The sequence below is a fragment of the Dioszegia hungarica genome (genome assembly GCF_025882075.1).
Source record: "Dioszegia hungarica strain PDD-24b-2 chromosome Unknown MKK02contig_8, whole genome shotgun sequence".
Lineage (NCBI taxonomy): Eukaryota > Fungi > Basidiomycota > Tremellomycetes > Tremellales > Bulleribasidiaceae > Dioszegia > Dioszegia hungarica.
The window spans coordinates 5,077,550-5,102,846 of record NW_026515770.1 but is presented as its reverse complement, the minus strand read 5'-3'; the positions used below and the strand labels follow the sequence as shown (position 1 = coordinate 5,102,846).

Genomic DNA, 25,297 nt, shown 5'->3' with positions numbered 1-25,297 from the left:
GCCCCTGTTGAGCGTGTGAATGGCGGTGGGCTACGAGCTATTGCGCACTGGGCCCGGGGAGGATGTGGAGGATGAGCTGGATCAACCCATAAGGTTGAGGCGTGACGGGTCAGTCCATCCCGGCCTAGAGGCTACATGTAGCGTTCAGCTGAGCCGTATGGCCTAGCTTGCTGACCCTGCAGCACTCGGCGGCGCTTTCTGCCCTCTCGTCTCCCTATCTCCAGGTCCCGGCTCGTAGTCCTCTCGTTCATCCTATTGGGCTTCGCCGCCGTCATCCTCTTCGCGCAGGTAGCACTCCCGGACGAGCAGCTCAGACCGACACGAGACGAGCTGGACGCTGGCTATTTTGAGACTGGGGACGTTTGGGCGCACAATTCGGCCGTCTCTGCCCGACTAGACCGGTGCGCGTCCTTCGGCCTCCTTCGGAACACCTCCACCCCGCACTCTGCTCGCCTCACCACGGTCCACCCCGAGTCCACCTACACCGCCGCTGGATGCGGCTTGAACGCAACGACGCTCATCATCGTCTCCTCCGTATACTTCGCCGAGGCGTACAACGGGGCGACGTTCGGCGAGTCCATCTGGGCCCAATCCGTCATGACCGCCCTGAACCGCTGGGGGTACTCGTTCATGTTCAGCTCGCTCGGATGGTGGAATCACGATATGGCCAAGACGATGGAGATCTACGCGCAGTATTCGGGGCAGGTCAGGTTGGTGGTAGCGGATCCTGAGCAGGTGGTAGTTTGTTTCGGGGAACAGAAGGGGAATTGTCTTCGCAGCGAGGAGAATCCAGGGGGGATGGAGGAGTGGAGGTTCCTTGGGTTCAACTTCTGGGATACGTGAGTGCTCTATAGCTGCCTGACTGATGCCAGAAACGACCCCACATATGGACCCGCTTGGACACTTCCCGATCACCCACGCGGACCCCACTTTACCCTTTCTCCCGCTCCTGCAGCGCTCACCTCCCACTTCTCCCTTCCCTACTCGATCGAGCCTTCATGCCGACAACGACCTCACCAGTCTTCCGCCCGCCTGTCCCAGCCAAGGGCGTATCTCATGGCCAAAAAGACGTCCTACCTGTCCCCAATTGCTCCGTCGTTCCCCTGGACCCTGCCTGCCCTGGCGGAGATAGCGTCGGAGCTGGATGTCCAGATCGCTGTTGGGCTGAGCGAGGACGACGCGCCAGCAACGGGCAAGCTATTACGGGAGAGTGCGGTGGTTGACCTGGGCAAGTTGAATAAGGAGGGCTTCATGGGTCGCTTATCCGAGAGCTTCGTGCTCATTGGTGCTGGCAGGCCCTTCATCAGTCCCAGTCCATGGGATGGCTTATGCCTTGGTGTTCCAGTGAGTTCCAGGTCAAGTGGGAGTGGCTTCGTGGACTGATTAGTAGTTCATCAACCCCATCCTCGCTTGGGATGAGAACGATCTGGGCAACCGGACAAGCTGGAAGATGCAGCATGGGCACATGACTGATCTCAACCCGTAAGTTCTCCCCTGAAATCCGGGGCCGAGCTGATGCGTCAGACCATACGTCTACTCCGTCCATTCCCACGACCATCAGGCGCTTCGAGAGGCCATGCTAGCAGCGCTCGAGAACCCTATCGACTCGTATATTCCGGGCCACATGACGTTCGATGCCGTCTCGGGCCGCGTGGGGGAGATGGTAGAACGAGATTGGGAAAGGGTGTGGAAGGAGGATCGGGAGTAAGTAGAGTGGATCTAGAAATTAGAAGTATTCGGAGGGTGTTTACCAGGCCGGCGCGCCTGTATGTAGCTCTTATATGATAGACGATTCCGGGGCACATGCATGTCGTGCTGATATCGTCATGCCGCTTCTGCGGTCTGCTTGAAGTCGTACCGCATCCCGTACGCATCCTCGCCATCTGCGTCTGCGCATGGTCAGCTCAGGATCAACTAGCTGAGACGCGAAGCTCACAATATGACTTCTGCACCTCGTGAACCTCAAAGCCCAGCGTATCTCGATACAGCGATATAGCCGCCCTATTTGATTTCCGGACGTGCAGCGTGATCTGCGCCGCTCCATAGTGCGCAACCATAGCCTCCTCTATTCGTATCAGCTCATACTCTGATCTGGAAGCAAAGCAGCTTACGCGCTTGTCTCATCAACCTATTTGCGAGCCCCAGCCGCCTATATGGTCTGATCACTGATATTGAGGTGACGTGCCCGTGAGGCTCGCCAGCGGGTTCCTCCTCCCTGTACCGTGAGCTAAAGGCTCCTCGAAAGGAGGCGATGATACATACATCTTGGATAGGATATATCCGACGACCCGACCCTGGGGATCCACCGCGACGTACGATAGCTCGGGCCATGTGAGGGCGTGGTAGAGATCTATATGGGTCAGCTTGCTCCTCAAGGTATCAGTTCCGATTCAAGCGTCCTCTCCGCCTCGCCCAGCCCTCTGATTCAGACCCCACCAGAGCGCCCGATCTCCCTCCACCATATTCTATCGCTTCCGCTTCTGCGGATGCGCCCTCTTCGAGCAGAGCAAGCCGAGCAACTAGAGGGGAATGTGAGCTAGGACAACGAACAGTATTTGAAGGTGTAATTTTCGGGCAAGTTGAGCAAATTGGCATTCTGCATCCCCAACAGGTCGTCTATCTGGCTCATATCAGCTGCTGTCTCTTTTCACATCGACGACCGAGCTCACTGTCGCTTGTCTGATGTCCATGTTGACGTAGGGTTGAAGGCTACTTGACTAGAAATGATTGATGAATGCAAGCCATGAACCTTTGGACTGCAGCAGCAGCTCGCACCGTGATTCCATGCCGTAATCGACTTCATGGCAAGCTAGTCAAAGCTACGCATATGGTCTGAAGCGCTCTACTGAAATGCCGTCGCCGGCAGCTGATTGATATCGGACTTTCTAGATGCAGAAATATCGCGCCATCCCATTGGTGAGGCAGTACATGGCTAAGAGGAGCCCCCTTTTGGAATTGGGGTCGGGAGACCCCCTTTGATGCTCTAGACGAGCCAGACGCCCGGTGCAGGATGCACATCCCTGAGTGAGCATTCACTCCTTAGTTCTCACCCCTTTGTCCTTGTAGGCGACTAGCTTAGCATTCCCATCGTAGCGCCTATAAGTAGGTCGATCCCTCATCTGGCCGTCTCATCTGGAGTACCTCTCGAGCTCAAACACCTCAAGTTTCAACCATGTCTCCTTCCGTGTTCCATGTTTGTGAGCTCATCCCAGCATCCAGCGACACACAGGAATCAAGAGGCTGATGACCTGTGCAGGCGCTTACAAGGTCGCCGATCCCGCCGTCATACCTGACCTGATCAACGCAATCCAGTCGGTCAATACGTCCTGTGCGAAACCGGACGGATCCGAGTACATTCTCTCCGTCAAGGGCGGGAAGCAGATGAGTCCCGAGGGGCTGGATCTGGGCGTTCAGCTTGTCTTTGTCCTCGAGTTCAAAGCGAGTATAATCAGCTTGCCCATATCCCTGTCGTCATCTTCTCATGCCTGTAGGACAAAGACGACTTGATGTATTACATTGACGAAGATCCGGCTCACGTCGCTTTCAAAGTGAGTATTGCTAGCTCAGCTCTCATTGTTGAAGTTCAGCGCTGATGTCAGACAACCTGCGTGGAGAGGTTCGGACTTGGCGGCGGGGCGGTCGTTGACTTTATTGACGGCGTGTTCTGAGCCACGATCTCGTACCTATAGCCGCGATGCATCTGCCTTGTCCTCATCTCCGCCTACCGCCCCTGTTGACTTTCCGATCATCCACCTCTCCCTCTTCGCCCTCCACTTCCCCCTCTTCTAGCCCATTCCGGCCCGGCGTTGTGGAGCTTCGGAGCCCACTGGGACGCTGAGGGAGACTCGCCGACGCCGCCCTGTTGCCTGACGCTGCTACACCCCTGACAGCGCTCGGCGCAGTAGGTATGACCGGCGACTTCCTGCTTGGGCGAGTTGGAAGTGCGTGCGATGCGGACCGGGCGGAAGGGGCAGATGGGGGCGTGGCGGCGTTGCTGCGGGAGCTGCTGGCGCTTGAGGAAGGTTGGAAGGGGAGGGCGGAGCCAGATAGGCGGGCGCTATCTGACGCTGGAGCAGCCGGTTCGGGCTCGCGGGAAGCAGGCATGGGGTCGTCGACGTCCATAGGTTCGTCGGTTGTGTCTGTGCTTGTCTCGACGGGGAGCTCCATTGCCTTGACTTCATCAACGATGGGGGTGATGCTCGAGAAGGCGTCGATGCGTCGTTGGACGATATCGAGGTAGGTGGCGTGAGAAGTGCGATGTGCCTCAATCTGGGCTTGGAGAGTTACGATTTGCCTAGTGTGTCAGCTATGCCATGGTCTCGTCGATCGCGTACGGCAACCTACTCCTTCAGCTCCTCCTTGGACTTGGGACGAGCGGTGATCTTGGCATACACCGCATCGCACCGGATCATATGATCCCGCTCTTTCAGCTTCGAAGCGAGAAGTCGCTTCTCGTCCTCTAGGGTGGCTTCGAGTGCTTCCGCTTGTCTCGCTAAAAAGGTCAGCTATCTCCCAGACGGACTGGCAGACATCACCAGTATCAACACTCACATGTCTCCTCTGCCCTCTGCCTATATCGCTCCCCCTGCCTCCCCAGATTCTTGGCACTCGCCATCACCCTCTCCACGCTAGCTTTCCACTTCAGTACCTCGATCCTGGTGATCTCCCGCTCCATCTCCGCGTCTACTTCTCCGCCTTCCGGAGTGCCTCCCTGCATGATACCCTCATCATTCGTCGGGGTAGCTGCCGCGAGACCAGGAAGAAGGTATATGCGCCGAAGGAGAGTTCGGAGTTCTTTGTCGGGATGGGTGATGCGATATCGATTGAGCGCGTCTATGATGTAAGTGTATTTATGATTTGCAGCGTGGTGTGGGCTCACCATCCGATAATACAGCGGGCATGACGAAGTGATCTGAGCAATGTGCGGCTGTATGTAGCAGGAAGATGGCGAAGAGTCTAGTGATGGCGGCCGAGAGCACTCGCGAGGACATTGCGAAGTGGCTTCTTTCCGACGGAAGCCTCTGACAAATTCAAGCTCCGCCAAAACAAGCGCTCCGTTCGCCTATCGTCCACAACCACACCAGCCACCAGGCAAGATGGTCAACCAAGGTCTCATCCGCCAGATCGTACAGGTCCTCCTCAAGGTCTTTTGCGGAGGGGACCAAAAACAACATAACCAACATCAGCAACAGCAAGGGCAAGGCGGTTTCGGCGGTCAATATCCCGGCCAACAACAGCAACAGCAGCAACAACAACAGTACCCACCTCAGCAAGCACCATATCATGGCGGTCAGCAGCAAGGGGGGTCTTGGGCCCAAGCGGCGGGTGGGCAGCCCGGTGGTCAGCACAAGCCAAATAAGCACAGTAACCAGCAACAACAGCACGGAGGGCAACAGCCGTTCTTTGGGAACCAGCAGCAGCAGCACAGGCCGCAAGGGCTGCCAGCGGGCGGTATCTTGGGCCCATATCATCCGGGGAAGCAGGTAAGGCTATCATTTGATGGCCAAACCTGACAGAGCTGGCACGGGGTATCATGAACTGACCGGTCAGGACGATAACCAAATCAACCAGGCGAACGAGCATTATATGCAGCTCCGAGCGCAGGCACGGCACGAAGGGGACGAATCGCACCGGTGAGCCAATGCTCCAGTCGCTCGGCTGTTTCCTCGCCGAGTCTTAGCTGATGGGAAAGATGCTTCGCTGCCAGTCAACAGGCTTATCAGTGAGTTTCGTCCATCCTGACCCTGCTGTCTGCAGTAGTATTGAGAGAGCTGAGGCCTATCGCTGACATGCAGATCTGGAAATGGTGCCAAGGCCCACGACCTCAGCGCGGAAGGCAAGCAGCATGCTGCTCGTCAAGATCAGCTAGACGATGAAGCCTCGTCATGGATTTTCATCGGTATGTCACCCTCTGGCGTATGCCACACCCCTTCCAGGCATATCCTCTCAAGGTCCGAGCTGATCCCTCAGAGAACAACCGAGACTCACCGCCCGGAACTCTGGATCTGCACGGTCTCTACGTCAAAGAAGCCATCGAGCGGACCGAGAGTGCCATTCGGGAAGCACAGGGTCGAGGGGACACCGAGATGCAGATCATCGTCGGTAAGGGCTTGCACAGCCAGGGACACGTTGCAAAGATCAAGCCGGCTGTCGAGGACTTGATGAGGAGGTAGGTCACGATGCTTTCGGCTGACGCGGGACAACAACCAACGCCATATTCTGGACTCTGCTAAGACCGCAGATACAATCTCGCAGCCCACATCGACTCGCACAACACGGGTGTCCTTGTCGTTGACCTTCGCGGCGGAACCCAGGGAGGCCGCTCGAGAGACGCCGGCGGTCTGGTCGACCAGATGCAGAAGGACGAAGGGGAGGGGTGCATCATCATGTGAGCTTTGGGGAGGTAGACCTTGGAGTGGGGCAGGTGGGGGCGGGTATCGACGGTATCTTGTTCATCATCTCGGGTATCTATTATCATCATGCATTTGAGCATTTGAGTCTTGAGGCCGTGAGGTGACAGGAGATACGCGGGTCTATTCGATCGCACCCCTCTGGAGCAAATCGGGAACGATCTCTAATGAAATTCTCAGCGGCAAGAGGAGGTGGCGCTGCTGGAGACCCCACGAAAGGGCCGCGGCCGAAGCAGCAAACCTCTTCGGACAAGGCGCCGGAGCGCCGTCCGGGATCAATTGATACATGTGTGTGGCGAAAGAGTAGAGCTTGAAGTTGGCAGTTTGGGCTCATTAATGGCAGCAGAGCATGTATAGGAGGCCTGCAGCGGATATGAAGACCTCTGTGGCTAAGGGCCAACATGTAGCAAATTTCCAGGTTTGAAGCAAGTGGCCCCGTTCCGCTTCAGTCGGTGTTCCCTCGGGCCCATTAGGAAATGATCGTCCACTTTGGGTAATATTTAGTGAGCGCCGCACTGTCGCCACCCTTCCTTTTCGTTACAACAGCTCTGCTCCTCTCGCTTGGATGAAATTCCCGACCGCCCATAGAGCATAGCCAAAAGACTTGCTCCTCAATCTCTACCTCTTCATCACCTCCCTCCCTTGCCCACTGTGCAATAGAGCAGCTCAAAGGCAAGCAAATCCTTCACAGCCCCATCCACTTGGCCTTGAACCGGCAACAAAGCGGCGCGGCAAACACCGATTCCTCCCTATCCTACTAGCTTGGCCTCATTAACCGCTCAACTTGTCCTTCCTATTCCGCTTCGCTTCTTTCCATATTCTCATCTCATCAAACCAGTCCCCTCCTTTACTCGACAGACCTCATCGCGCCCTCCTTTCCTCGGTGTTTTAGGGTATCGACCGCTTCCGATCCCCGCAGCACTCGTCCTCTTTGTCCTCATCTTGCTCCACTCAGGCCGGATAGTACGATTTGTCAGCAGCATTGATTCGGGCGGTAGCCAAAATCATACAGCATGGCCCAAATCATCCCATCTATCGTACGTTCCGTATCAGCTTGCACGAACCAGAAGCTGACCAAGCAGACATCCCTTCCTGTGGACTCATCAGCCGCGCCCTCGGTGGAGGATATCCAAGATCGCCTCCCGTCGATATGCGTCGACTATCTCTCGCATGACTGGTCAGAGGAGGATGTGTGGGCGAGCTGGCGGAACATGACGAGACACAAGCATGAGATTGCGAACGGGGTCAGGCTGGAGAATGCTAGTTGGCGGACATGGCAGAAGCAGCGCAACAAGCTCAAGACGATCAGTCCAGAGACGCTGAACTGGTGAGTGGCGTTTCCATCTCCAGCGGCGGGTTTGCTTGATCATACGGGGACACCAGGGGCGGAAGGATGGGCGGCGTAGAAGGATCAATCGAAGGTTTCTGGCGGATCACCGAGAACGGGAGGCTCATCTCAGCCCGGACCAGCGCGCTGATCATCAGGCTTAAAGACTCGGACGTGACATGGCTGTACGGTCCACTACACACCGCCTCGGTCGAGCCCGTCCGCCCACCTCGGGAAGCAACCACGGCTGAGCGGCTCGGTATCGACGGGGTCGGTATCGACCGCCCCATGGAACGTCCGGTCGTCTCGGGACCCGTCAAGAAGCCCATCTTGAAACACCGTACGCTCTCAGAAATGCTCACCATCCCCATGCCCGCTTCCCCCATCCTCGAATCCTACGCTTCCGGTGCGGACGGTGACGTTGATGATATCGACGACCACCGGCCGGGTCTCATCCAGACCAAATCGGATACCAACATCATTCGGTCTCGGAACGGTATGGGATCTGGCAACCGCCGGAAGTCCCCCTCTCGGGCTCCCATCTCGGGCAAGAATACCCCCAAAGATGGAACGCAAACCCCGGTCAACCAGATTGAGGATCCTCTTCATACTGGCGGTTCCTCCAAGCGGCATATCAGCTTCAACACCTTCGTTGAGCAGTGCATGGCTATCGATGACCCCAGCGAGATGCCCACTATCGACAGTGACGAGGATGAAATGCTGGAGATGCGATCTTCATCATCTCGGTCATCACGCCCGTCATTGCCCCGGACGGCATCAACCGGTTCGGCGGGGTCAGACCACCTGACAATCGCCAAGATCGCACCGACAATGCTCAAAACCCAGGCATTCTCCAACTCGGATCAGCTCCCGCAAATGCGGTATCAGCCTCCGGCGGAGTACCTCTCCCCTGTTGCGCACTTTGGTGGGAGCCCGTCCCCGCGCGAAGATTGGGGAGACGAGGGCGATGGGGGGTCGCACGACTACTTTGGCGGTCCCACTTTCCAGGCGGACGAGACCAAGGTCCAGTCGGTCCCGGTGCATCAGGGCTACCGGGCGCCTACCGTCAGCCAGCCTCCGTCGCAGCCAAAGTGGCGGCAGGGGCAGCAGGCCAGCCCGGCGCCTGGCTCAGCAGCGGCTGGTGTCGGCGGTCAGCCCTCATCCATTGATTCGTCTACCTCATCCTCTTCTGCTTCATTGCAATCCGCTTCTCCCCAATCCTCCACTCCGGTCCCCGCTCGCTCCATCCTCAAAGTTCGCGCACCGGGTCCAACACCCCCAGAACCCGCATCGCCACCGAGCAACTACTTCAACTACACCCCATCAGCGGCCACCGGTATCGGCGGGATGCGAGGCCAGTACCCCGACGGTGTCAACACCGGCGCATCTGGTACTTCTCCCCTTGTTAGCCCGGCTGGCGTTGATGATCGAGGCGGGAGGGGGCGGACTACCTCAAGGGAGCGGGGAAGCTCGGCGTATGACCGGAGTGTGTCGAGGGGGACTACCAGCAGTAGCACCTCTGGCACTTCCATCTCTCCTGGCGCATCGCGGTCTCCAGTCGGGGCTCAGCGGAAACCTCAGCCCCCTCAGGCGCAGGTTGCGGACAGGGGGATGTTTGTGGAGAATGTCGATGCCAAGCCGAGCGAGGCGGAAGACATGGAGATCGAGGAGGACGAAGCCCCGGAGAGGGGTACCACTCCGACCCCGCATTCGAGCCCGCAAGTGAGTTTGACACCTTTTTCAAATTTAGCTCCCGGGTCACCCCTGCCGAGCGCAAGTATAGACTGATCTAACCAGCAACCCTTTTCTGCTTCTTCCACCTCCACTTCTTCTTCTGCACCTTCGCAAACCGTCCAAACTCCTCACTCTCAATCCCGCCAATAGATTGCTCTTCGGCGATTACACGACACATCGCCCGCCTCCCTCCCCCACTATTCCTCTCAAACATCTCTCATCGCCTCCCCCGATCTCACCCACTCCCCCACGTCCCCACTACCATGGACGGACCCACCCAACTCTCTCTCCCCACCCCCTAATACGACATCGACCAATCATTCCGGCGGAAGAGCGACGACTGCGCAAGTCTCGACCCAGGCCAAACCGACCATCCAGAACAATAAGAGCGGGGGAGAGGCGGTGCATCAGGCAGAATCAGCGGCGAGTGGCGCAGCAGCAGCAGCGGCGGCGGGAGGGCCGCGGTTGGGAGGGAGCGCGTTTGGGAGGTTGCAAGGGCAGGGGCAGAGAAGGGTGGTTTCGGGCGGAGATGCGGGCTTGGGCGGATACCATAATAATGACGACGATGATGGGAGTAGCATCATGGGCAGGGCGGCGAATATTGCGAATACCGCCAAAGACCTCTTTGGGGCTTTGTGGTATGGCGCGAATCAGCCATCGGGTGGCGCGGGGGCGGGCGCGGGAGGCCCCGGAACTGGGGCGGGAGCATCAGCGGCGCAGGGGAGTGATGCGCAGAATCAGGCAAAGAAGACAGGGAGGCATAAGCGGGGGGCGAGCATGGGTTGATTTTTGGGGATGGGGATGAAGCGGAGGTGGTGGAAACAAAGCACACCCTGTATTACTGTAATTAGCTAATGGCTCGGAGTTGGAGAATAGGATAGTATCATCATTGCATGAACCACGTATGGCCAGTCCACAGTCTGCCCTGCTCAGGTATTCCTAAAGTCCTGATGTATAGGTTAGGGAGCAGTGAGGATCGATTTAGAGCTAACCACCGCTGACGTCGACGATGAAAGGCCAGCCAATCTCCCTGGACATCAGAACTGATACTTTCCGAACGAGAGTCACTCCCGATACTTGCCGAACGAGACTCGAGTGACTGCTCAGGAACTCACCCATCACTCTCGCTCGCCATCGTATCGCCGTCAAGTCCCGCTAACGGGTGCCTTCTTGCGGCTTTCCGCCGCTAACGGCCGGTTCATCCCCCAGTAGTAGGTCGGCGCGGTAGTTTATAGGCAGGAGGAAACAGTACAGCTGACGCCTGATGATAGCCCACCTGGTGATCTTCGGGGTCGGGACAGTCAGGTCGGTTTCGGCTGGTACAGGCCCGAACGACGCCGGAGAGCAGAAAGTTGTTTGCTCAGAGCCAGTTCCGATCGAGGCCGGACGGCTTGGGTGGCTTGTCGAGTTGCGGACTTTGTCGATCATCTTACACTGAGTACTAGGCTGCTTGGTGGTTTGGTTTTAGATAGATGCTCAGTCGCTGAGCTCACATTAGGCGAGCGTCGCACAGGGACGTCAAGAGATATCGCGTTCGAAATAGGAGCTCGAGGCCAAAGGAGCACGTCCGGTGAGAGGTTAGCATCAACCAACAATGTGAAACAAGGGGGTCAGAGGTCCTCGATCAGGACAATCAGTGCTTTCCCTCGAGATCGCCTTATCGAGTTCGTATACATGACATACGATACTATTTCTTCTGCGCTGAATGTGAAGTCAGGTCGAGATCGACTTCGACCCCTCATAGCTGCACCTTCTTTGCCAACCCCTTCTCCCGTCCTGCTTCTTCCGCCCCGGGCGCAAAGCTCCACACCATCACGTCGCCGTCATCTGCACCGTCAGCTCTACCCCTACGCGATTTGTCCACGGACGCAGCTCACCTGAACCAGAAACAATCATATCGTCGCTGAGCTGCAGACTCGTCACTGATCCTCGGTGGCCTACCAGCGTTTGCACGCAATTGCCCGACTCGCGATCCCAAACCTTGACAGTTCGATCTGGAGACATCAGCCCCTGTCCCGACGTCCGTATCGCCACGCTGGGGATGTATACTCACCATGACTAGCTGAAGCTATTCTTAGCGCATCCACGTCGACCCCCCAAACACCCTCAATATGCCCGAACAGCGTCTTTTCTTCCTGCCCCGTGGCGACGTCCCAGACCTTAATTGTCCCGTCCAGACTCCCCGACATCAAGACCGCCCTCTTTTGTCTTCCGCCCTCTTCCGCATCCGTCCCAGCCTCGCTCTCGTCGACGTCCATACCTTCAGCATCGGTAGGTGGAGCACCGTGCACAAACACCTTTGGCTCGACGCCCTTCCCCCGGATCGCGCGGTGGAGGTGCGGATCAAACCCCTCGGGAACGTCGACGAATCGCCCCTGGACAGCTACGCCGCCCGCTGGAATCATGGGTGCTTGGCTGGCCGGACCCCATCCGCCGCTGCCCGGACCATGAGAGGGAGGAGTCGCCGATCGCAGACGCTTCCGTGCGGCGATCTCGGCTTCAGTCATATCGACCATGAGCACCCGGAGGGTCTGCACGCCCGCCTTGTGGCCCGAGAATGTCCGGATACACTCGCGCGAGGTGAGATCCCAGAGTTTGATGGTCTGATCGTCGGAGCAGGAAAAGAGCATCGTTCCGGGCTCGATGGACGGAGGGGCGGGCGTAGTTGTGGAGGATGTAGAGAGGGATGCGTTACTGAGGAATGGGGTGGATTGTGTGGAGTGGAGGGGCGGCATCGAGGGTGTACCGCCGTTGCCAAAGGTCATCCCGGTAGCGCCGCCGCGAACGGGCGAATTTGACCGCTTCGATAGTCCCGCAAAGCTAGGCATCTGCGCCGGGTCGACATCTCCAGGATTGTTTTTTCCGTCCCAGAGCATGACCGAGTTGACCCACTCTTCGTGTCCACGTAAAGTGAACTTGGCGCCACTCCGGAAGTTCCAGATGTTGATAGTACTGTCCTTGCTCCCGCTAGCAAGGAGGTAGCCATTGTACGAGAGCGAGACGACGCCATCCGAGTGTCCTTCGAGGACACGAAGGCACTCGCCTGCCCGCCAATTCCAGATGCGGACGGTACCGTCCATGGCGCCAGTGAAGAGGAGGCGCTGGTCGAATTGGAGTGCTCGGACCGCCCGGGTGTGACCTCGGAGGACGCGAAGACAATCGCCCGTGTCGAGATTCCAGATTCGGACGGTCTTGTCGTATGAGCCGGTAATGAGGACAGGGTGGGAGGGGGTGGCGAGGGAAGTATGGTACTGGAGACACATGATGCCGTCTTCATGGCCCTTCAGTAACATCAGCACTGCCCGAGTCGAGAAGGAGAAAACATACCTTCAAAGTGGTCATCTTACATCTCCCCTTCCGCCAGTTCCGCTCAACCACCAGTCTCTCACAGTACACCGACTTCCACGGCCTTGTCATCCGCACCTCCCTGCTCAGAGATCCCGCACTGCTGTTCTCCTCTGCCGCCCTCGCCTTTCCCTTGTCTCTGGCCGGCCGCCCATCCGCTCCTTCAGCGATCTCTGTTTCCGAATCTGACAAAGTGCTGATTTTGACCCGCTTGAGCGCCGGCGTGGGGACCGAAAGACCGCCCGAGCTGGATGCTTCTCCGTTCTCCGATCCTCGCTTGACTCCGAGTCCGACAAATGCCGCATCGCAAAGCCCCGAGCTCGCCGCCGTTCTCTCCGCCTTGGTCCCGAGTGTCTCCTCCCTACTCGCCACCGCCACCGCCTCTTTGTGTACATGCTTCATCTTCCCCTCTTTACTTCCCGCACGCGTCCCAGATCCGTCATCGTGGTGATGATGCTCATGTACGCCGACGCCGACGGCCACGCTGGGACTCCCCTCGTTCAACTCGCCGCGCAGCCTTCTTCGCTCCAGGAGAGGCAAGCCCCACCCGCACTTTTCGCATTTCCGGTCGATATGCTGACCGCACATACGACGCCAGAGGAGGTCGTCGTCTGCGAGCGCTTTCCATGACTGCGAGACCTGGGCGGCGCGACCTAGGGAGATAGCGTCGAGGTAGCCGAGAACACGGAGGTTGATTTCGCGGGGTAAGAGCGAGAAGGGGTCGATGCGGATGAGGAGGTTGAGGGAGTCGGAAAGGTGTGATAGCTGGGAGCTGCTTTGTCAATGACGGTCACTTCCGAGTAATGTGGCTCTACTCACAAGCAACACATAGTCAGGATACCCTCGAGGATGAGCTTCCGCTTGGCGTGTGGAGCATTCGAGAAGGTAGACCAAAGATGGGTAATATGGCCCCGCTCAGTGGTTGGGAGATTGTCGAGTGACTAGACAGTCAGCGCCAAGTCCTGAAGAAGCACCCTGCCTTCGGAACCTCCTGCCCGTCTGCTTGGTCACACGACATCATGTTCCACTGACTCACCCTTTGCAGCTTCTGGTTCACATCCTGATTGGCCATCTGCTTATGCCGCACGCAAAGCTTTCTCCCTGCCCTCGTTGGCATAATATCAAGAGGCTCGTCGTCTGCCGGTATCATTGATGCTGGACCGGGATGGTGTAGGCCGCTTGTTGCGCCGACAGGTCCGTCCTCCTCGCGAAAAGAACGGGATGGGCCCGCCTCGCCGTTCGAAGGTCCGTACATGATGAGGGTCGTGTGCTGATGCTGTCTTCGGCGCAGGGTAAGGTGGCCGCTGACCTCAGTCGTTTCAAGATAGCCGTCGTGCCAAGGGATGTCAAGGTGCAAGAGGTTGGAGTAAAGGAGGGTACAGCCGTTGATTCCCGTCGACCTTGTTCGAAGGGGAACGACTGATCGAAAGGTGTATGTTCGAGAAGGGTACAAGATGACCAAGCGATGAGACTACTCGTCTGCCTTGTGTATGAGTAGCGTTTGATAAGGATGTATGTGCAAGTATGGCGACAGCGACTATGTATCTTGCTCATCTCGTCGTTGCGAGCTCGCCCCGCTCAAATCCGATATCTGTCCGCGTGGCGAAAATCACGCCACCCCCGGATCTCGCCATTCGGAGCCGAAAAGAGGGCCCCGACCCGGCCGTCCGGACGCAAATTCCGGATGGCGTCACGATTAATCATGTCGAGCGTTTATCGCTTATCTCCAGGCAAGCTCACCCATTCTCAGCCACCTCTTCGGCCTGCCAAATTTCCATCTCCTCCTTCTGTCTATATCATCCATGAATCAGCCTCATAAAAGTCCCGCCCCTTCGGATATGCGACTGGCAGCTTCAGACTGGCCCGCTTAATCGGCTCTGAAAGCCTTAGACGCGCGTTGAGAAGCGCCAGCGCCCGCTCCTGAGCGAATACGAACCCCCTCTGACAGCTGACACCCCCTCTCCCCCCCCTCCCCTCCCCTCCTACACTCCCACCACGGCTTCATCTGCGCGGCCTTGCATCCCCAACGCGAGAACCGCTTCCTGAAGTAGCCCAGATCAAAACACCGTCCAGGTACCCTCATCTCCTGACCCTCCTTGGCTCCACGGCTATAGGGAGGCGACGGGGCGAGTGGGCTCCATCTCTTTGCCCTGTCCCCTGTTCAGTGGGACCGGTGCGAGAGAAGGAGCTGACATATCCCATTCGTCAGTAGCTTGAAATTGTCCAGTCAAGATGCATCAGGTCTACATCAAGGTGAGGCCAGGCATCAAGCCGGCCAGAGATCGAGCGGTGAAATCGAACGACGTGCGGGATACTATAGACATCTATTGGGCCTCATACAAGATACTCTACCGCTACCTGTTCCATCACTTCCACCTCTTTGATCTACGCTCCATGGTGACGTTTACCGCCCAACAACCTGATCGTCAGCTACACCCTCGCAAATCAAAACTGATAACTCACCTCCAGTGCGAAACGGCCTACGACCCTCTCTGCCCCGTCCTTGATCTCGACAACCCGTACATCCCACCTGCCCTTGACCTCCTGTCCAGGCACACCCCACAGCTCCATATCCTCCCAGTGCAGCCATTCGGGCATAGACTCGAGCCTGATGACATCGCCAGTCCCCCGCTTCTCCTCATACACCTCATACCGCGCTCCTTCGGGCGTCAAAGGCTTGCCGTCGGAAGAGGTGTAGGTCGTGTTCAGCGTGTAGGCGGTCGTGGACGACAGACCGGTAGGTGAGGCGAGGAGGAGGGGTGGGTAAAAATGGAATGGCTCATTGACGCCAAGAAGCACCCGGGTCTGCGGGGGAAGCCGGGAGGAAGAGGTAGACGAGCTCGTGTTGGTAGATGAGCGGTTGGAGTTGGGGGCAATGACGGATTTAAATGACTTGGCGGATGCGAGCGAGCGGCCGGTGGGGAGAGCCGGCAAGGAGGGGAACGACTCGGGCATCGGCGGCGTAGGCGACCGAGACCGGTCGATATGGCGAGACGAGACCGACGAGTTGCGCGCACGGTGCTTGCCCTTCTTGCTGCTAGCGTTGGAGCGCATGCTGGCGACGGAGACTCCGGTGGGCAAGGGTGGGACCGAGTCGTTTCCAGGGTGGGCGGACGAGCGGATAACGCTGACACGCCTGGGGCGAGCCTGGGGTGTAGTCTCCCCACTACCACCGCTGGGGCTGGATGGATCCGCTTCTCCTTCGAGCGCATCCTCGTCCGGATACTCGTAGTAACTGACCCGAGTCCCATTCTCCGATTCCGAGTCGAGTACGGCTGTCTGACTCTCCTCCCTCCGCCCAGCACTCAACGGCCTGACAACCACCTTGCGCTGGTTCCCGAGATTGACGAGCCGAGACTGCGCCTGGCTGACGGGCGAGTGCGGCATCCGCTCGGTATAGTCCGACTGGGGCGAGTCGGCGAATCCAGACCCGCAACCGCTGATGGGCGAGTCGAGGGTATGGCGAGCCGAGATGCGAGAAGCGGTAGCGATGACGGCGGTAGATGGGTCGAGCTCGGACGGGTCCGACGAGGCTTCAGTACGGGCGATATCCGACTCGGTTGGGAAGTGGATATTGTCGATGCTAAAATCCGCAGCCTCCATCTCGGTCTCGTGAGACGGAGTGACGACCTCGTGCCGGATAGTCCCGCGGACCGAGCTACCGTGATCGACCGACATCGAGTTGCGGTCGTCGTATCCCGAGCTCAGGTGAGAGCCGCCTGGAGAGCCGCTCGAAGAGTCTGAGCGAGGGCGGAAGTCGGACCGCTGGACTGGCGGGTCCGAGTCGAACGTCTCCTCAGTCATGCCTCCTTCTTCAGTCCAGCCATACTCGGTCGTCTCAGCCTGGGTACTGCCTCGCCTGCTCTCCATCCCATTATCCTCCTCCGACTCCTCAGCTGCCTCCGTGCCAACGCCGCCTCCGACTTCAGTGTTCCAGACGAATGGCGCTCCGCTCTCCCAGCTGGCTCGGTCGCTATCCTTGTTGGACTTCCACTCCTCTCCGCTCTCCCCGCTCCCTCGCTTACCCACCACGCTGGAATCGCCGGCGGCGCTGGCGTGACCGCTCTCCGCAGCATCACGGCCAACCTCGAAGCCCTCGCTCCCGGTGACGTCGGTGGTGGTGTACCGGGCTGTGTACTCGGACGTCGGGCGGTCAAAGTCCGTCTCGCCCTCACCCTCGCCGCCGGAGGTGGTGTAGCCGTTGGTAAAGGCGGTGCTGGCCCCATAGGTCTGGTCGCCGACATATGTCCCGCTGGGTGTGAACTCCGAGATGGTCGTGGTGGCGGTGGGCGCGCCTCTGCCCATTCCCTCCTCGTCAAAGGTTCCGCCGCGCGAGACGATCCCCTTGGCATCGACAGCGACAGCCAGAGAAGCCTGGAAAGCGGCGTTCGAGAAGCTAGGGTGGAGAATGGGGTTGGAGATGACCGGGACCTGACGGACTTTGGTAGCGATGAAGGGGTTGGCGAGGAACTTGCGAGCCTTGGATGCGGCCGAAGCGATAGATCCGGGCGAGTCGGTCTGACGAGTGATTTGGCTGTTGGGTGTGCCAGGCGCGAAGCCGGGTGAGGCCGGCTGTAGGTCGTGTGCGAGAGCCGTCATGAGGACCGTGGTCGGCACCGTCGAAGTACGCTTGTGCCATCCTGGACCCATCTTGCCCGCCTTTTCGCCAGCCAAGGGTACCATCGTCGGCTCCCCCGGTCCCCGCTCATTCTCCTCCGCCACCGCATTCTCATCCTGCACCTCCATAAAGCTCTCCGGGCGGTAAATTGGCCCCGCCGCAAATCGCTCCGGGTCCTGGTTGACGTCGGTATCGTCATCATACCCCTCCGCCTTCTCCCCTGCTTCACCCGCTTGCCGCCTCTGTCTCCGCTTCATCCACATCCACAAGAACACCAGCGCCAATATCACGTTGAGCAGTACCGCCGCGACGATCCCGCCAATCACCGCCCCGCTTAGCCCTCCCTTGCTCTTCCCCTCGGCCACGGTCGCTTCCTCCTTGTCCGACATGTTGAGGACGAGCGCGGCGTACGACTTGGTTCCGTGCTCCTTGTCCAGCGCGGTCAGGTGGACCGTGACGTTCTGGATGCCCGAGTCGGACGGGACATCGCCAGTGATCGCCATCTGCGTCTCGTCAAGTGAGACCCAGCTCGACGCCTGCGCTGGCTCGAACGTCGCGTTGACGTCGTACGAGGACGTCCGATTGGCGAGGAATCGGGTGATGGGGATGTTGATCCGATCGCCAGGAACGACATGGACGGGACCGAGCTTGTCGCCGGTAAAGAATGCGCCAAAGTACGTGACGCTCAATGTGGTGTTGATGGCGTCCCCGTCCTGGCTCATCATCGACATGTAGATGGTCTCGACGCGTCCGCCGTACCCTGCAGGAGGGGAGCCCGAGATGGTACTGTTGTCCAGGTTGATGCTGTACGCCGTACCGTCGACATCAAAAGCGGCGAGATCCGACCGAGCGAGCTGGCGGCCCGAGATCCGGAACGCCGAGAAGAGGTCGATGGGCTCCGTGAGGGGGTACCCCGCCGTGAGGTTCATAGCAAGCGGCCGGACCTGCTCGATCGTCTTGGTGGCGACGCGGATCGTAAAGTCCTGGTACTGGTCCATGATCCCGCGGACGTCCGATCCCCAGAGCCGGACTTTGAACACCCCGTCTGACCCCTTGCGTTCTAGTGCGGCCGGTGACGGGGTGATCCCGTCAAAGGTAATGGTGTTGTTGTTGAAATGCAGCCACTCCGGGAGAGCCGAGCCATCAGGCTGGGTAGCGAGGTAGTACACCTTACGCTTATTGACCGCCTGGAAGACCGGGAGGAAGCCGACCGAGAAGGACCATCCTGGCGGGACGCGGATGCCCGGGAAGAGGGGCGAGAGGGGATAGAGGCCGTACGCCGAGGTGATGGCCGGATCGCCAGCCTTGAACTGATCGCCAAGGGGATTGAGGAGAGTGACCCCCTGGCTCGACTCGACGGTGAGCGGGAAGGAGTCCGACGAGGCGTGTCCGTCCGCCGTGGTGGCGGTGAGGCGGATCGTCCGCGTCAAGCCAGACGTGGCGGTCTCGAGCGCAGGCGCCGTACCGTAGAAGCAGAGGCTCGCCGAGTCAAATGTGAGCCAAGAGGGGAGATTGGCGGTAGAGTAGGTGAGAACCGAGGAATCGGTAGTGAAGGTCTCGTGCGAGACGTTGAAGGAGTAGGGTTTGCCAGCGAGAGCGACAGATGGGTTCTGGGCCGCTAGGGGAAGGGCGAGGGAGACGGTATCCGCCAAAATGGCAGGGAGGAGGGCAAAAAGGGGGAGGAAGAAGAGCATAATGCTAGGGCCCTACTCCATGAGCTTGGGCGTCGCAGATAATGCAGAGCGGACTCACCAAAGGCCAAAAATGTATCAAAGGTCAGACCTAGAAGGTTACGCCGGTCCTCTCTCGTCCACACCTCGTTTACTCGTCAAGGAGGTCGTAAAGTCGTCAACGATCGTCACGGACAAACAACGTCAAGCTGAGAACAAGGGCGAGCGGGTCGAAGAAGGAGCGAAAAAAAGACGAAGGTAGAAAGTAAGGAGCGAAAGAAAGAAGGGCGAAGAGGGAGTAGGAGGGAAAGGGAAAAGGACGAAACACAACACTGAGAGCAGAAGAGCAAGTATGCAGTACACAGTGTTGTGGTGGGCAGTGAGCTGTCCAAACAAACAGTCGATCACCGGGTATTCCAGGTGAGACATTGTCAGCCTGGCCTGAAACAACTTTTTGGTTGTTATTGGGCTAGCCCCGCCGCGGGTCGCAGTGACGGCTCGCTGATCTGTGCGATCGGTCGAAGGAGGATGAAGCTGGTGACCGAGAGCCAAAATGCCTCATGAGATCCGGATGATGTGCGCATCTGACGGTATTCTCGATGCATGTACAAGTCTATTCTTCTTAAAAGTCAGTCCATGGCCCCTGCAGGTACCTCAGAAACTCACTTTATCGTCTGCTCCATAGTCCGTATCGCTTAGTCCGCATACAGCCCAGTCGCCTTATCCTCCTTCCTCGTCACGTCGTCATTCTTCTCTCCGCCCTCGGCACCAGGCACATTCTTCCCCTGCAACCACCCATCAATCTCCGCCCTTCTCTCCTTGAGCGCATCGACCAATGCCTTGCCCACTGATCCTACGCCTGACCGGGACTCATCCTCGACCGCGTGAATGGCTTTGGTGAACGCCGATGAGAGCTCTTGGAAGGTGTCTTTGAACATGAGAGGCTGGGTGTGAGCTGGATACCTTATAAAACATTATATCTCAGGCCGCAGTGTGGTGAGGTTTGCGGGATGCTCTGGAGTGACGGATGAAAGAGGGGAATAAGCTTACATTGCTGAAGACCCCTCGGGCATCACCTCCGTGATCTGGCGCTCCGGCCCCAGGCATACCTCCCCTGGCTGGCATGTCTCTGGGGTCGATCTGCGGAAAGACCTTAAGTATCAGGTACAGCTCTGATAGGGACAGGTCGAAGCCAGTTATAGCCTGCGATCAAGTCGACTGAAGCAAGGATGGATCAACGTACACCTCCGGGGTTCTCACTAAAGCAAGTCAGCTGGATGTCCCTCGCGCTATCTGCGCGTAGGTTGATGGTAGAGCTCACGCTGTCGGTTCCGGCCCTGTGGCCTGATCGTACATTAATGCGCCATCGCCCGTCCTGTTAGCAGCTGCCCAGTCAGCGTAGTGTCCGCGGATCTTGATGCATGGATGTATTGCAGGTGGATGAGGTTCAGGCAGCGCCCTGTCATACCCAACCTGGTGAAAGGGGATGATCTTGGCGGGTACGTGTAAACCTACGCTGGTTTGTGCTTCCTGAAAGAGACATGCTGTCAGTGTATTTACGTCGTTTAAGGGGCGGTAGGAGATAAGGATAGGGTAGTATGGAGCTATGGAGAGGATGGACAATCACAGCTTCACCGTCACCGCTCCTCATCGTCTCGCGCTCTGAAGATGGTCGCGTTGACGTCATAGCCAACTTTTGATCCCGCCATAGGCTTGAGGCCATAGGTCATGCAGATGGGAGGGTGGATTGTAGACCATGGACCATACGCATGGAATTCTAGGACGCCGTAGCGACTGATCAGGCGAGTCATGAGCATGTCTGGGGATAGTATGACACGCAAAGCCCATTTCCTCCTTCGGTACTTATCGTTCACCCAGTAGGCAAATGGGGAAACAGGCTGAAACACGCTGAAACAAGCTGCAAACGCCAACATTCCTCGTCGAAGCTTACCCCGTTTCGGTAGCTGAAGGTGCAAGATCGCTCTCAAGCGCGAAACCGAGTCTTTGCTGGTCCCGCATGAGCACTCCTACAGTGCAATTCGCACCACCATTCCAATCTGCAAATCAAACTCTATAAGATCTAGCTCGCCGGCTGCGCCGCCCGACTCGGTCTCGCCCGTAACGTCCCTCTTCTATCTGTTGCGGGACCGACAATGACCAGGTCCGCCAATCCCACCACGTCCACTCCTCGAGCCGATCCCTCCTCGCTCGACTCAGAGACATACGCACCGATCCCAGCGAGCTTGTCTGCCGCTGAGTGAGTCAACCCCCCGGGCTCCATGCCAGCTGGTTCCTCCGCTGTAGGGTCGGTCGGGGCCGGTTGGGCCGGCTGCCCCGCCCTTCGCTTCGCCCTAAGCTTCCGTCTCCGGACCCAAGCAACCAGCTCTTTCAGCATTCCGACCAAGATTGGCACTGCAATCGGGGCGAATAAGGGTGTGTAGACCGCAAACTTGTGTTCGTTTGGCTACGACTAATTAGCTGTGGTCGGATGAGATCTGATCGTCATCACTCACGAAGTACAGCAGGCCCATCATGGACGGATGGAAGAATGCCTCGTTCGCAAGTGCTACGGCATCCCGCGACAGCACAAACGCCTCAAGCGGGTCTCTCGTCTTTGCCATCTTTCAGTCAGCTCAATGCTTCAACTCCAGCTTGCAGACTCACCTTCTCCAGCCTGTCTACAGCACCCACCACCCGGCCCCTCACTTCCTCACCCACCTGCATCTCCTTGATCTTCTTGACCAGCCTCCCGATCCCCACAAGCGTCTTTCTCGCCTCGTCCTCATTTTCCCTCATCCGCTGCCGCGCTACCGACTCGAGCTGCCACCGATTCAGTCCATCCCGGAGTCCGCTCGGTTCCATGCGGGGATCGGGTGGCGGGCACGGGTACACCTTGGGCGGTGTCCCGGGGAGGGCTAGGAGGGAGTAGAGGTGTGACGTGAAGAGGTGGAAGGAGGATTTGAGGGCGGGTGGGGTGAGGTGGTAGGTCGGCGCAGAAGAGGGTGGGTTGAGAATGACGACGCTGCCGAATTGGGGAAGGAGGAAAGAGGGGGGCGAGGATGATGGGGCGGAAAGGAGCAAAGGGCGGTGCGAAGGCGAAGGGATAAAGAGGAGGAAACGGAGGACTGGGTTCTGCGAGATTCCAGAGTCTGAGCTGTCAGCTGACTTCCAGTATTGAGAGGGACGAAATGGGTAAGGTTGCATCAGCTTACCTAGAGTCCACCTCTCCGAGTTGACAAACACCTTCATCATCTCCTCATCGACCATCCACGCCTTCTCCCTCTTGTCCTCCTCTATCAGCGCCTTAGCCACCTCCTCGGCCCCTTCCTTGCCCTTCTCGGCCTCGCCAAGCGCAGACTCAATCTGCAACTTCACGTCCTCCCCTTGCGAGGCTACGTCGGTCCACGTCGGCTCGAACGAGAGGGGCGCGTGATAAAGCATCTGAGATTCGATGGTGAAATTGAAGATGGGTCGGAGGGGTTCCAAGTGGGGTGTAAAGTGCTCTGCGCAAGTCAGCTGTGTCCAGCTGGATCTGAACTCATCGAACATGTAGACCCACCTCGGATCGCAGCCTCGATATCCCAGCCCTGTACATACTCGCCCTCCGCCGCGTCCTCATTAAGCAGCACGAAGCTCAGCGTGACGTTCGGCGAATACTTGATCGCCCGCAGGGGTATTTCTGGCGGTTCAGAGGGGTACAGCCCCAGGATAGAGTCGGTGATAGCCAGCTTCAGATGTTCTGCCATATCAGCCAGATGCCAGGCGATAGACGTGCTCAGCGATGGGACATACCCCGGAGATACCGATCGCCGACCTGTTTGGGGTGTATGGGGATCACCAACGTCCCTGCTTTGACCCCACCAGCTGCGCCGCCTGGACCCGGTATGCCCGCCAGACCGAGGTGCGGGGTTTGGACGTATGGCTTCAGCGGGAAATCAGTCGACGCATACTCTGAGCGCAGCAAGTGGACGTGTAAGGCTGGCGCATCCCCTGGCATCGTCAGCGCAGATTACTGACCAATGTGTTTCCAGGCTTGACTTACTTCCCCCACCCTCATACACCATATCCCACCATCTAGTCCCCAGCCTCCCCCCCTGCTTATAGTACGCCTCCGTACTCTTGATGACTGAATCCCCTAGCGCCTCGCAGACCTGCCTCGGGCCATATGAGGGCACACCAGGCGGAGGTGGTGGATATGCGTCTGGCGCGGAGGTGAGGAGGATGGTCGACCTCACTGTCGTGACCTACAGTATATCAGCTTTGTCCCCGCTAATCTTGTAGACTCAGTCGTGGCGAACGGCATAGCCCATGAGGCGCTCGGCGCGGAACGTACAGGAGCAGATTCCAGCGCTGCTATCCTTTCCACCGGCAGGCTCAGCCGTTCGATGCTCGTAGACCACCACCAGAAGGGTACGCCCAGCAAGAAGAATAGCGGGAAAGATAGCAGGATCAAGACTCTGCGGCGCCGGGAGGGGTTGACTATTCTTGTGGGGTCCAAAGGGGTCTGGATTCCACCTGTAGTCCGAGGTGATTTCGGGTCCGCTGGGGTCGCAGGGCTAGCTGTAGTCGCGACTTCCGCTACGGCGATCCTGCCCGACTCTGGCGGCACAGCAGAAGAGGACATGATGTGTCCGCGCGGTGTTTGAGCAAAGGGAAGCACTTGCTGCCAAGTGGACCTTGAGACGGTGGACGCGACTTTCAACTTTGGGCGGCTCGGCCAAACCTTACTCCGTTACCGACGATCCTGAAGAGGTGGGCAACGGCGGGCACACGAAACCTGTAGCCAATTGGTGCAGGTCGACTACCAAGACCACCTCAGTTAGGCTCTGGGCTTTATGATACATCTTCACTGCGCTCTCATACTCCCTTCTACTCCACAGCCATTCCTTCGTCCTTCTGCGCTTGAGCCTGGCTTGCTCCAGCCTTCTTCTTCGCCTCATACTCGTACCACAGCTCGTTGACATCATAGTTGGCTACTTCGTCAGTCTCATCTTCCATAGCGTACAGACGAGCGACATACCGATGAACTCCCATCCGTTCTCGCGGACATGGAAGAGGTTACACGTGTTACCTGAGAAGGCATCTCGGTGACCTGCGGCGATGATTGACCGTCTACCGAGCTCCTGCGCTTCTTCGTCTGAGAGATCGTACGAGTATCCCTATTGATCAGCTTCGACTCCGAGAGCGGTCGGCTACTTCAACTGACCTGGTCCAGAACACCGTATGCAAATGTACTACCTGATCCAACAGAGAAGAGGTCGCCCTTCAGCCGGGATCCATCCGAGTCGACGTAGAAGAGCGCAGGTCCCTGGTATATCAGCAGATCCTCCAGATACTCCAGTGAGGCTCACTGTCTTATCCCATCCGCAGATCATAGTACCCTGACATGTAAGCTGGGGTATTGAACCGTCAAGGCGTCGCGCTAGCTTACCATGCTCAATCCCATACCCTTGTACTGGTAAACGATATTGCTCAGGATCTTGCTCGCAGCAGCGACCGATATCCGCTCCTTGTTCCGGAGTTCATGAAGCCGACACTGCATACCGAGGTATGTTTCCCTGTCCTGTCAGCTCGGCCCTTCGCTTTGGAAATGCAACTCACCAATACTGGCAATCTGCCGCACCACCCGCCATCGTACCCAGCAGGTAAGGGTTGATCTCGATAACCTTCTTGACTGTTCCACTGGCAATGTAGCTTCCTGCTGTAGCTCGCGAATCGACGGCGACGATGATGCCTCCCTTGAATCGGAAGGCGAGGGTGGTTGTTCCGTGGGCGAGCTTGATTTTGGCGGCGGGGTTGGAGGAGATCGAGTCGGTGTGGAGGTTGAGGAAGGCGGCGGGCTATAGTGTCAGCTTCTGGATTTGTCACAGCTGGGGATCTAGGGGCCATTGCGGAACGGGCTTCCACGCAGTGGTTGACCAACGCCTGGAGGCGGGCGATCACATCGTAGCCGGCTAACCCTTCCTTTCACCAGATCGACACTGACTGATACCGCGTCTCCACCACCTGAACGTTCCGCGCCTCCATCTGGTCACCAGCCGGAAAGGAGACTTACATCTGGTACCCGAGGAACCATCATCCCTCTGACACCACCCCTTTGGTCCAAGTTGCCATACCCCCAGGCGTCCTCCTCATCTTCGTTGGTGTGCCTTGCTGGCGGTTGCAGGCTTTGCAAGACAGCGTTCATGATGGT

General features: G+C 58.1%; 11 protein-coding genes across 11 annotated transcripts; 4 read left to right on the top strand and 7 right to left on the bottom strand.

Moving 5' to 3' along the window:
* Positions 1–237: 237 nt before the first annotated feature.
* On the top strand, positions 238–1,708 carry MKK02DRAFT_26462 (uncharacterized protein; the record flags this gene model as incomplete). The annotated part of the gene is made up of 4 exons (XM_053087199.1): positions 238–839; positions 873–1,344; positions 1,391–1,482; positions 1,525–1,708. Coding segments are annotated over 4 exons (1,350 nt in total), but the record flags the coding sequence as incomplete, so codon positions are not given.
* A 116-nt stretch (positions 1,709–1,824) lies between these two features.
* On the bottom strand, positions 1,825–2,690 carry MKK02DRAFT_45713 (putative ard1 family protein; the record flags this gene model as incomplete). Its single annotated transcript, XM_053093571.1, has 6 exons — positions 1,825–1,889; positions 1,937–2,065; positions 2,112–2,215; positions 2,263–2,350; positions 2,551–2,620; positions 2,670–2,690. The coding sequence occupies 6 exons, from the start codon at positions 2,688–2,690 to the stop codon at positions 1,825–1,827; spliced, it is 477 nt and encodes a 158-aa protein (XP_052946780.1).
* Positions 2,691–3,172: 482 nt separating this feature from the next.
* On the top strand, positions 3,173–3,668 carry MKK02DRAFT_45712 (uncharacterized protein; the record flags this gene model as incomplete). Its single annotated transcript, XM_053093570.1, has 4 exons — positions 3,173–3,197; positions 3,257–3,423; positions 3,492–3,548; positions 3,600–3,668. 4 exons carry the CDS (start codon positions 3,173–3,175, stop codon positions 3,666–3,668), a joined length of 318 nt encoding a protein of 105 aa, XP_052946779.1.
* Positions 3,669–3,711: 43 nt separating this feature from the next.
* MKK02DRAFT_45711 (uncharacterized protein) lies at positions 3,712–4,901 on the bottom strand (the record flags this gene model as incomplete). Its single annotated transcript, XM_053093569.1, has 4 exons — positions 3,712–4,294; positions 4,345–4,492; positions 4,552–4,833; positions 4,880–4,901. 4 exons carry the CDS (start codon positions 4,899–4,901, stop codon positions 3,712–3,714), a joined length of 1,035 nt encoding a protein of 344 aa, XP_052946778.1.
* Positions 4,902–5,096: 195 nt separating this feature from the next.
* On the top strand, positions 5,097–6,392 carry MKK02DRAFT_45710 (uncharacterized protein; the record flags this gene model as incomplete). Its single annotated transcript, XM_053093568.1, has 6 exons — positions 5,097–5,483; positions 5,551–5,633; positions 5,693–5,722; positions 5,796–5,899; positions 5,971–6,169; positions 6,242–6,392. The coding sequence occupies 6 exons, from the start codon at positions 5,097–5,099 to the stop codon at positions 6,390–6,392; spliced, it is 954 nt and encodes a 317-aa protein (XP_052946777.1).
* A 1,031-nt stretch (positions 6,393–7,423) lies between these two features.
* MKK02DRAFT_34061 (putative regulation of carbohydrate metabolism-related protein) lies at positions 7,424–10,257 on the top strand (the record flags this gene model as incomplete). The annotated part of the gene is made up of 4 exons (XM_053088846.1): positions 7,424–7,447; positions 7,493–7,737; positions 7,896–9,459; positions 9,832–10,257. 4 exons carry the CDS (start codon positions 7,424–7,426, stop codon positions 10,255–10,257), a joined length of 2,259 nt encoding a protein of 752 aa, XP_052946776.1.
* A 952-nt stretch (positions 10,258–11,209) lies between these two features.
* Positions 11,210–13,966, bottom strand: MKK02DRAFT_24794 (putative F-box protein; the record flags this gene model as incomplete). Its single annotated transcript, XM_053086937.1, has 8 exons — positions 11,210–11,298; positions 11,349–11,465; positions 11,525–12,165; positions 12,271–12,752; positions 12,799–13,080; positions 13,210–13,588; positions 13,636–13,757; positions 13,853–13,966. The coding sequence occupies 8 exons, from the start codon at positions 13,964–13,966 to the stop codon at positions 11,210–11,212; spliced, it is 2,226 nt and encodes a 741-aa protein (XP_052946775.1).
* Positions 13,967–15,220: 1,254 nt separating this feature from the next.
* MKK02DRAFT_34059 (uncharacterized protein) lies at positions 15,221–19,128 on the bottom strand (the record flags this gene model as incomplete). The annotated part of the gene is made up of 2 exons (XM_053088845.1): positions 15,221–15,235; positions 15,280–19,128. The coding sequence occupies 2 exons, from the start codon at positions 19,126–19,128 to the stop codon at positions 15,221–15,223; spliced, it is 3,864 nt and encodes a 1,287-aa protein (XP_052946774.1).
* Positions 19,129–19,799: 671 nt separating this feature from the next.
* On the bottom strand, positions 19,800–20,229 carry MKK02DRAFT_45706 (uncharacterized protein; the record flags this gene model as incomplete). Its single annotated transcript, XM_053093567.1, has 2 exons — positions 19,800–20,048; positions 20,155–20,229. 2 exons carry the CDS (start codon positions 20,227–20,229, stop codon positions 19,800–19,802), a joined length of 324 nt encoding a protein of 107 aa, XP_052946773.1.
* Positions 20,230–21,184: 955 nt separating this feature from the next.
* Positions 21,185–23,728, bottom strand: MKK02DRAFT_45705 (phosphatidylinositol-glycan biosynthesis class S protein-domain-containing protein; the record flags this gene model as incomplete). The annotated part of the gene is made up of 8 exons (XM_053093566.1): positions 21,185–21,568; positions 21,618–21,725; positions 21,769–22,253; positions 22,317–22,607; positions 22,664–22,843; positions 22,897–23,094; positions 23,147–23,348; positions 23,438–23,728. The coding sequence occupies 8 exons, from the start codon at positions 23,726–23,728 to the stop codon at positions 21,185–21,187; spliced, it is 2,139 nt and encodes a 712-aa protein (XP_052946772.1).
* A 245-nt stretch (positions 23,729–23,973) lies between these two features.
* On the bottom strand, positions 23,974–25,291 carry MKK02DRAFT_45704 (proteasome component pts1; the record flags this gene model as incomplete). The annotated part of the gene is made up of 7 exons (XM_053093565.1): positions 23,974–24,077; positions 24,125–24,263; positions 24,311–24,412; positions 24,456–24,485; positions 24,536–24,662; positions 24,706–24,944; positions 25,160–25,291. The coding sequence occupies 7 exons, from the start codon at positions 25,289–25,291 to the stop codon at positions 23,974–23,976; spliced, it is 873 nt and encodes a 290-aa protein (XP_052946771.1).
* Positions 25,292–25,297: the final 6 nt, after the last annotated feature.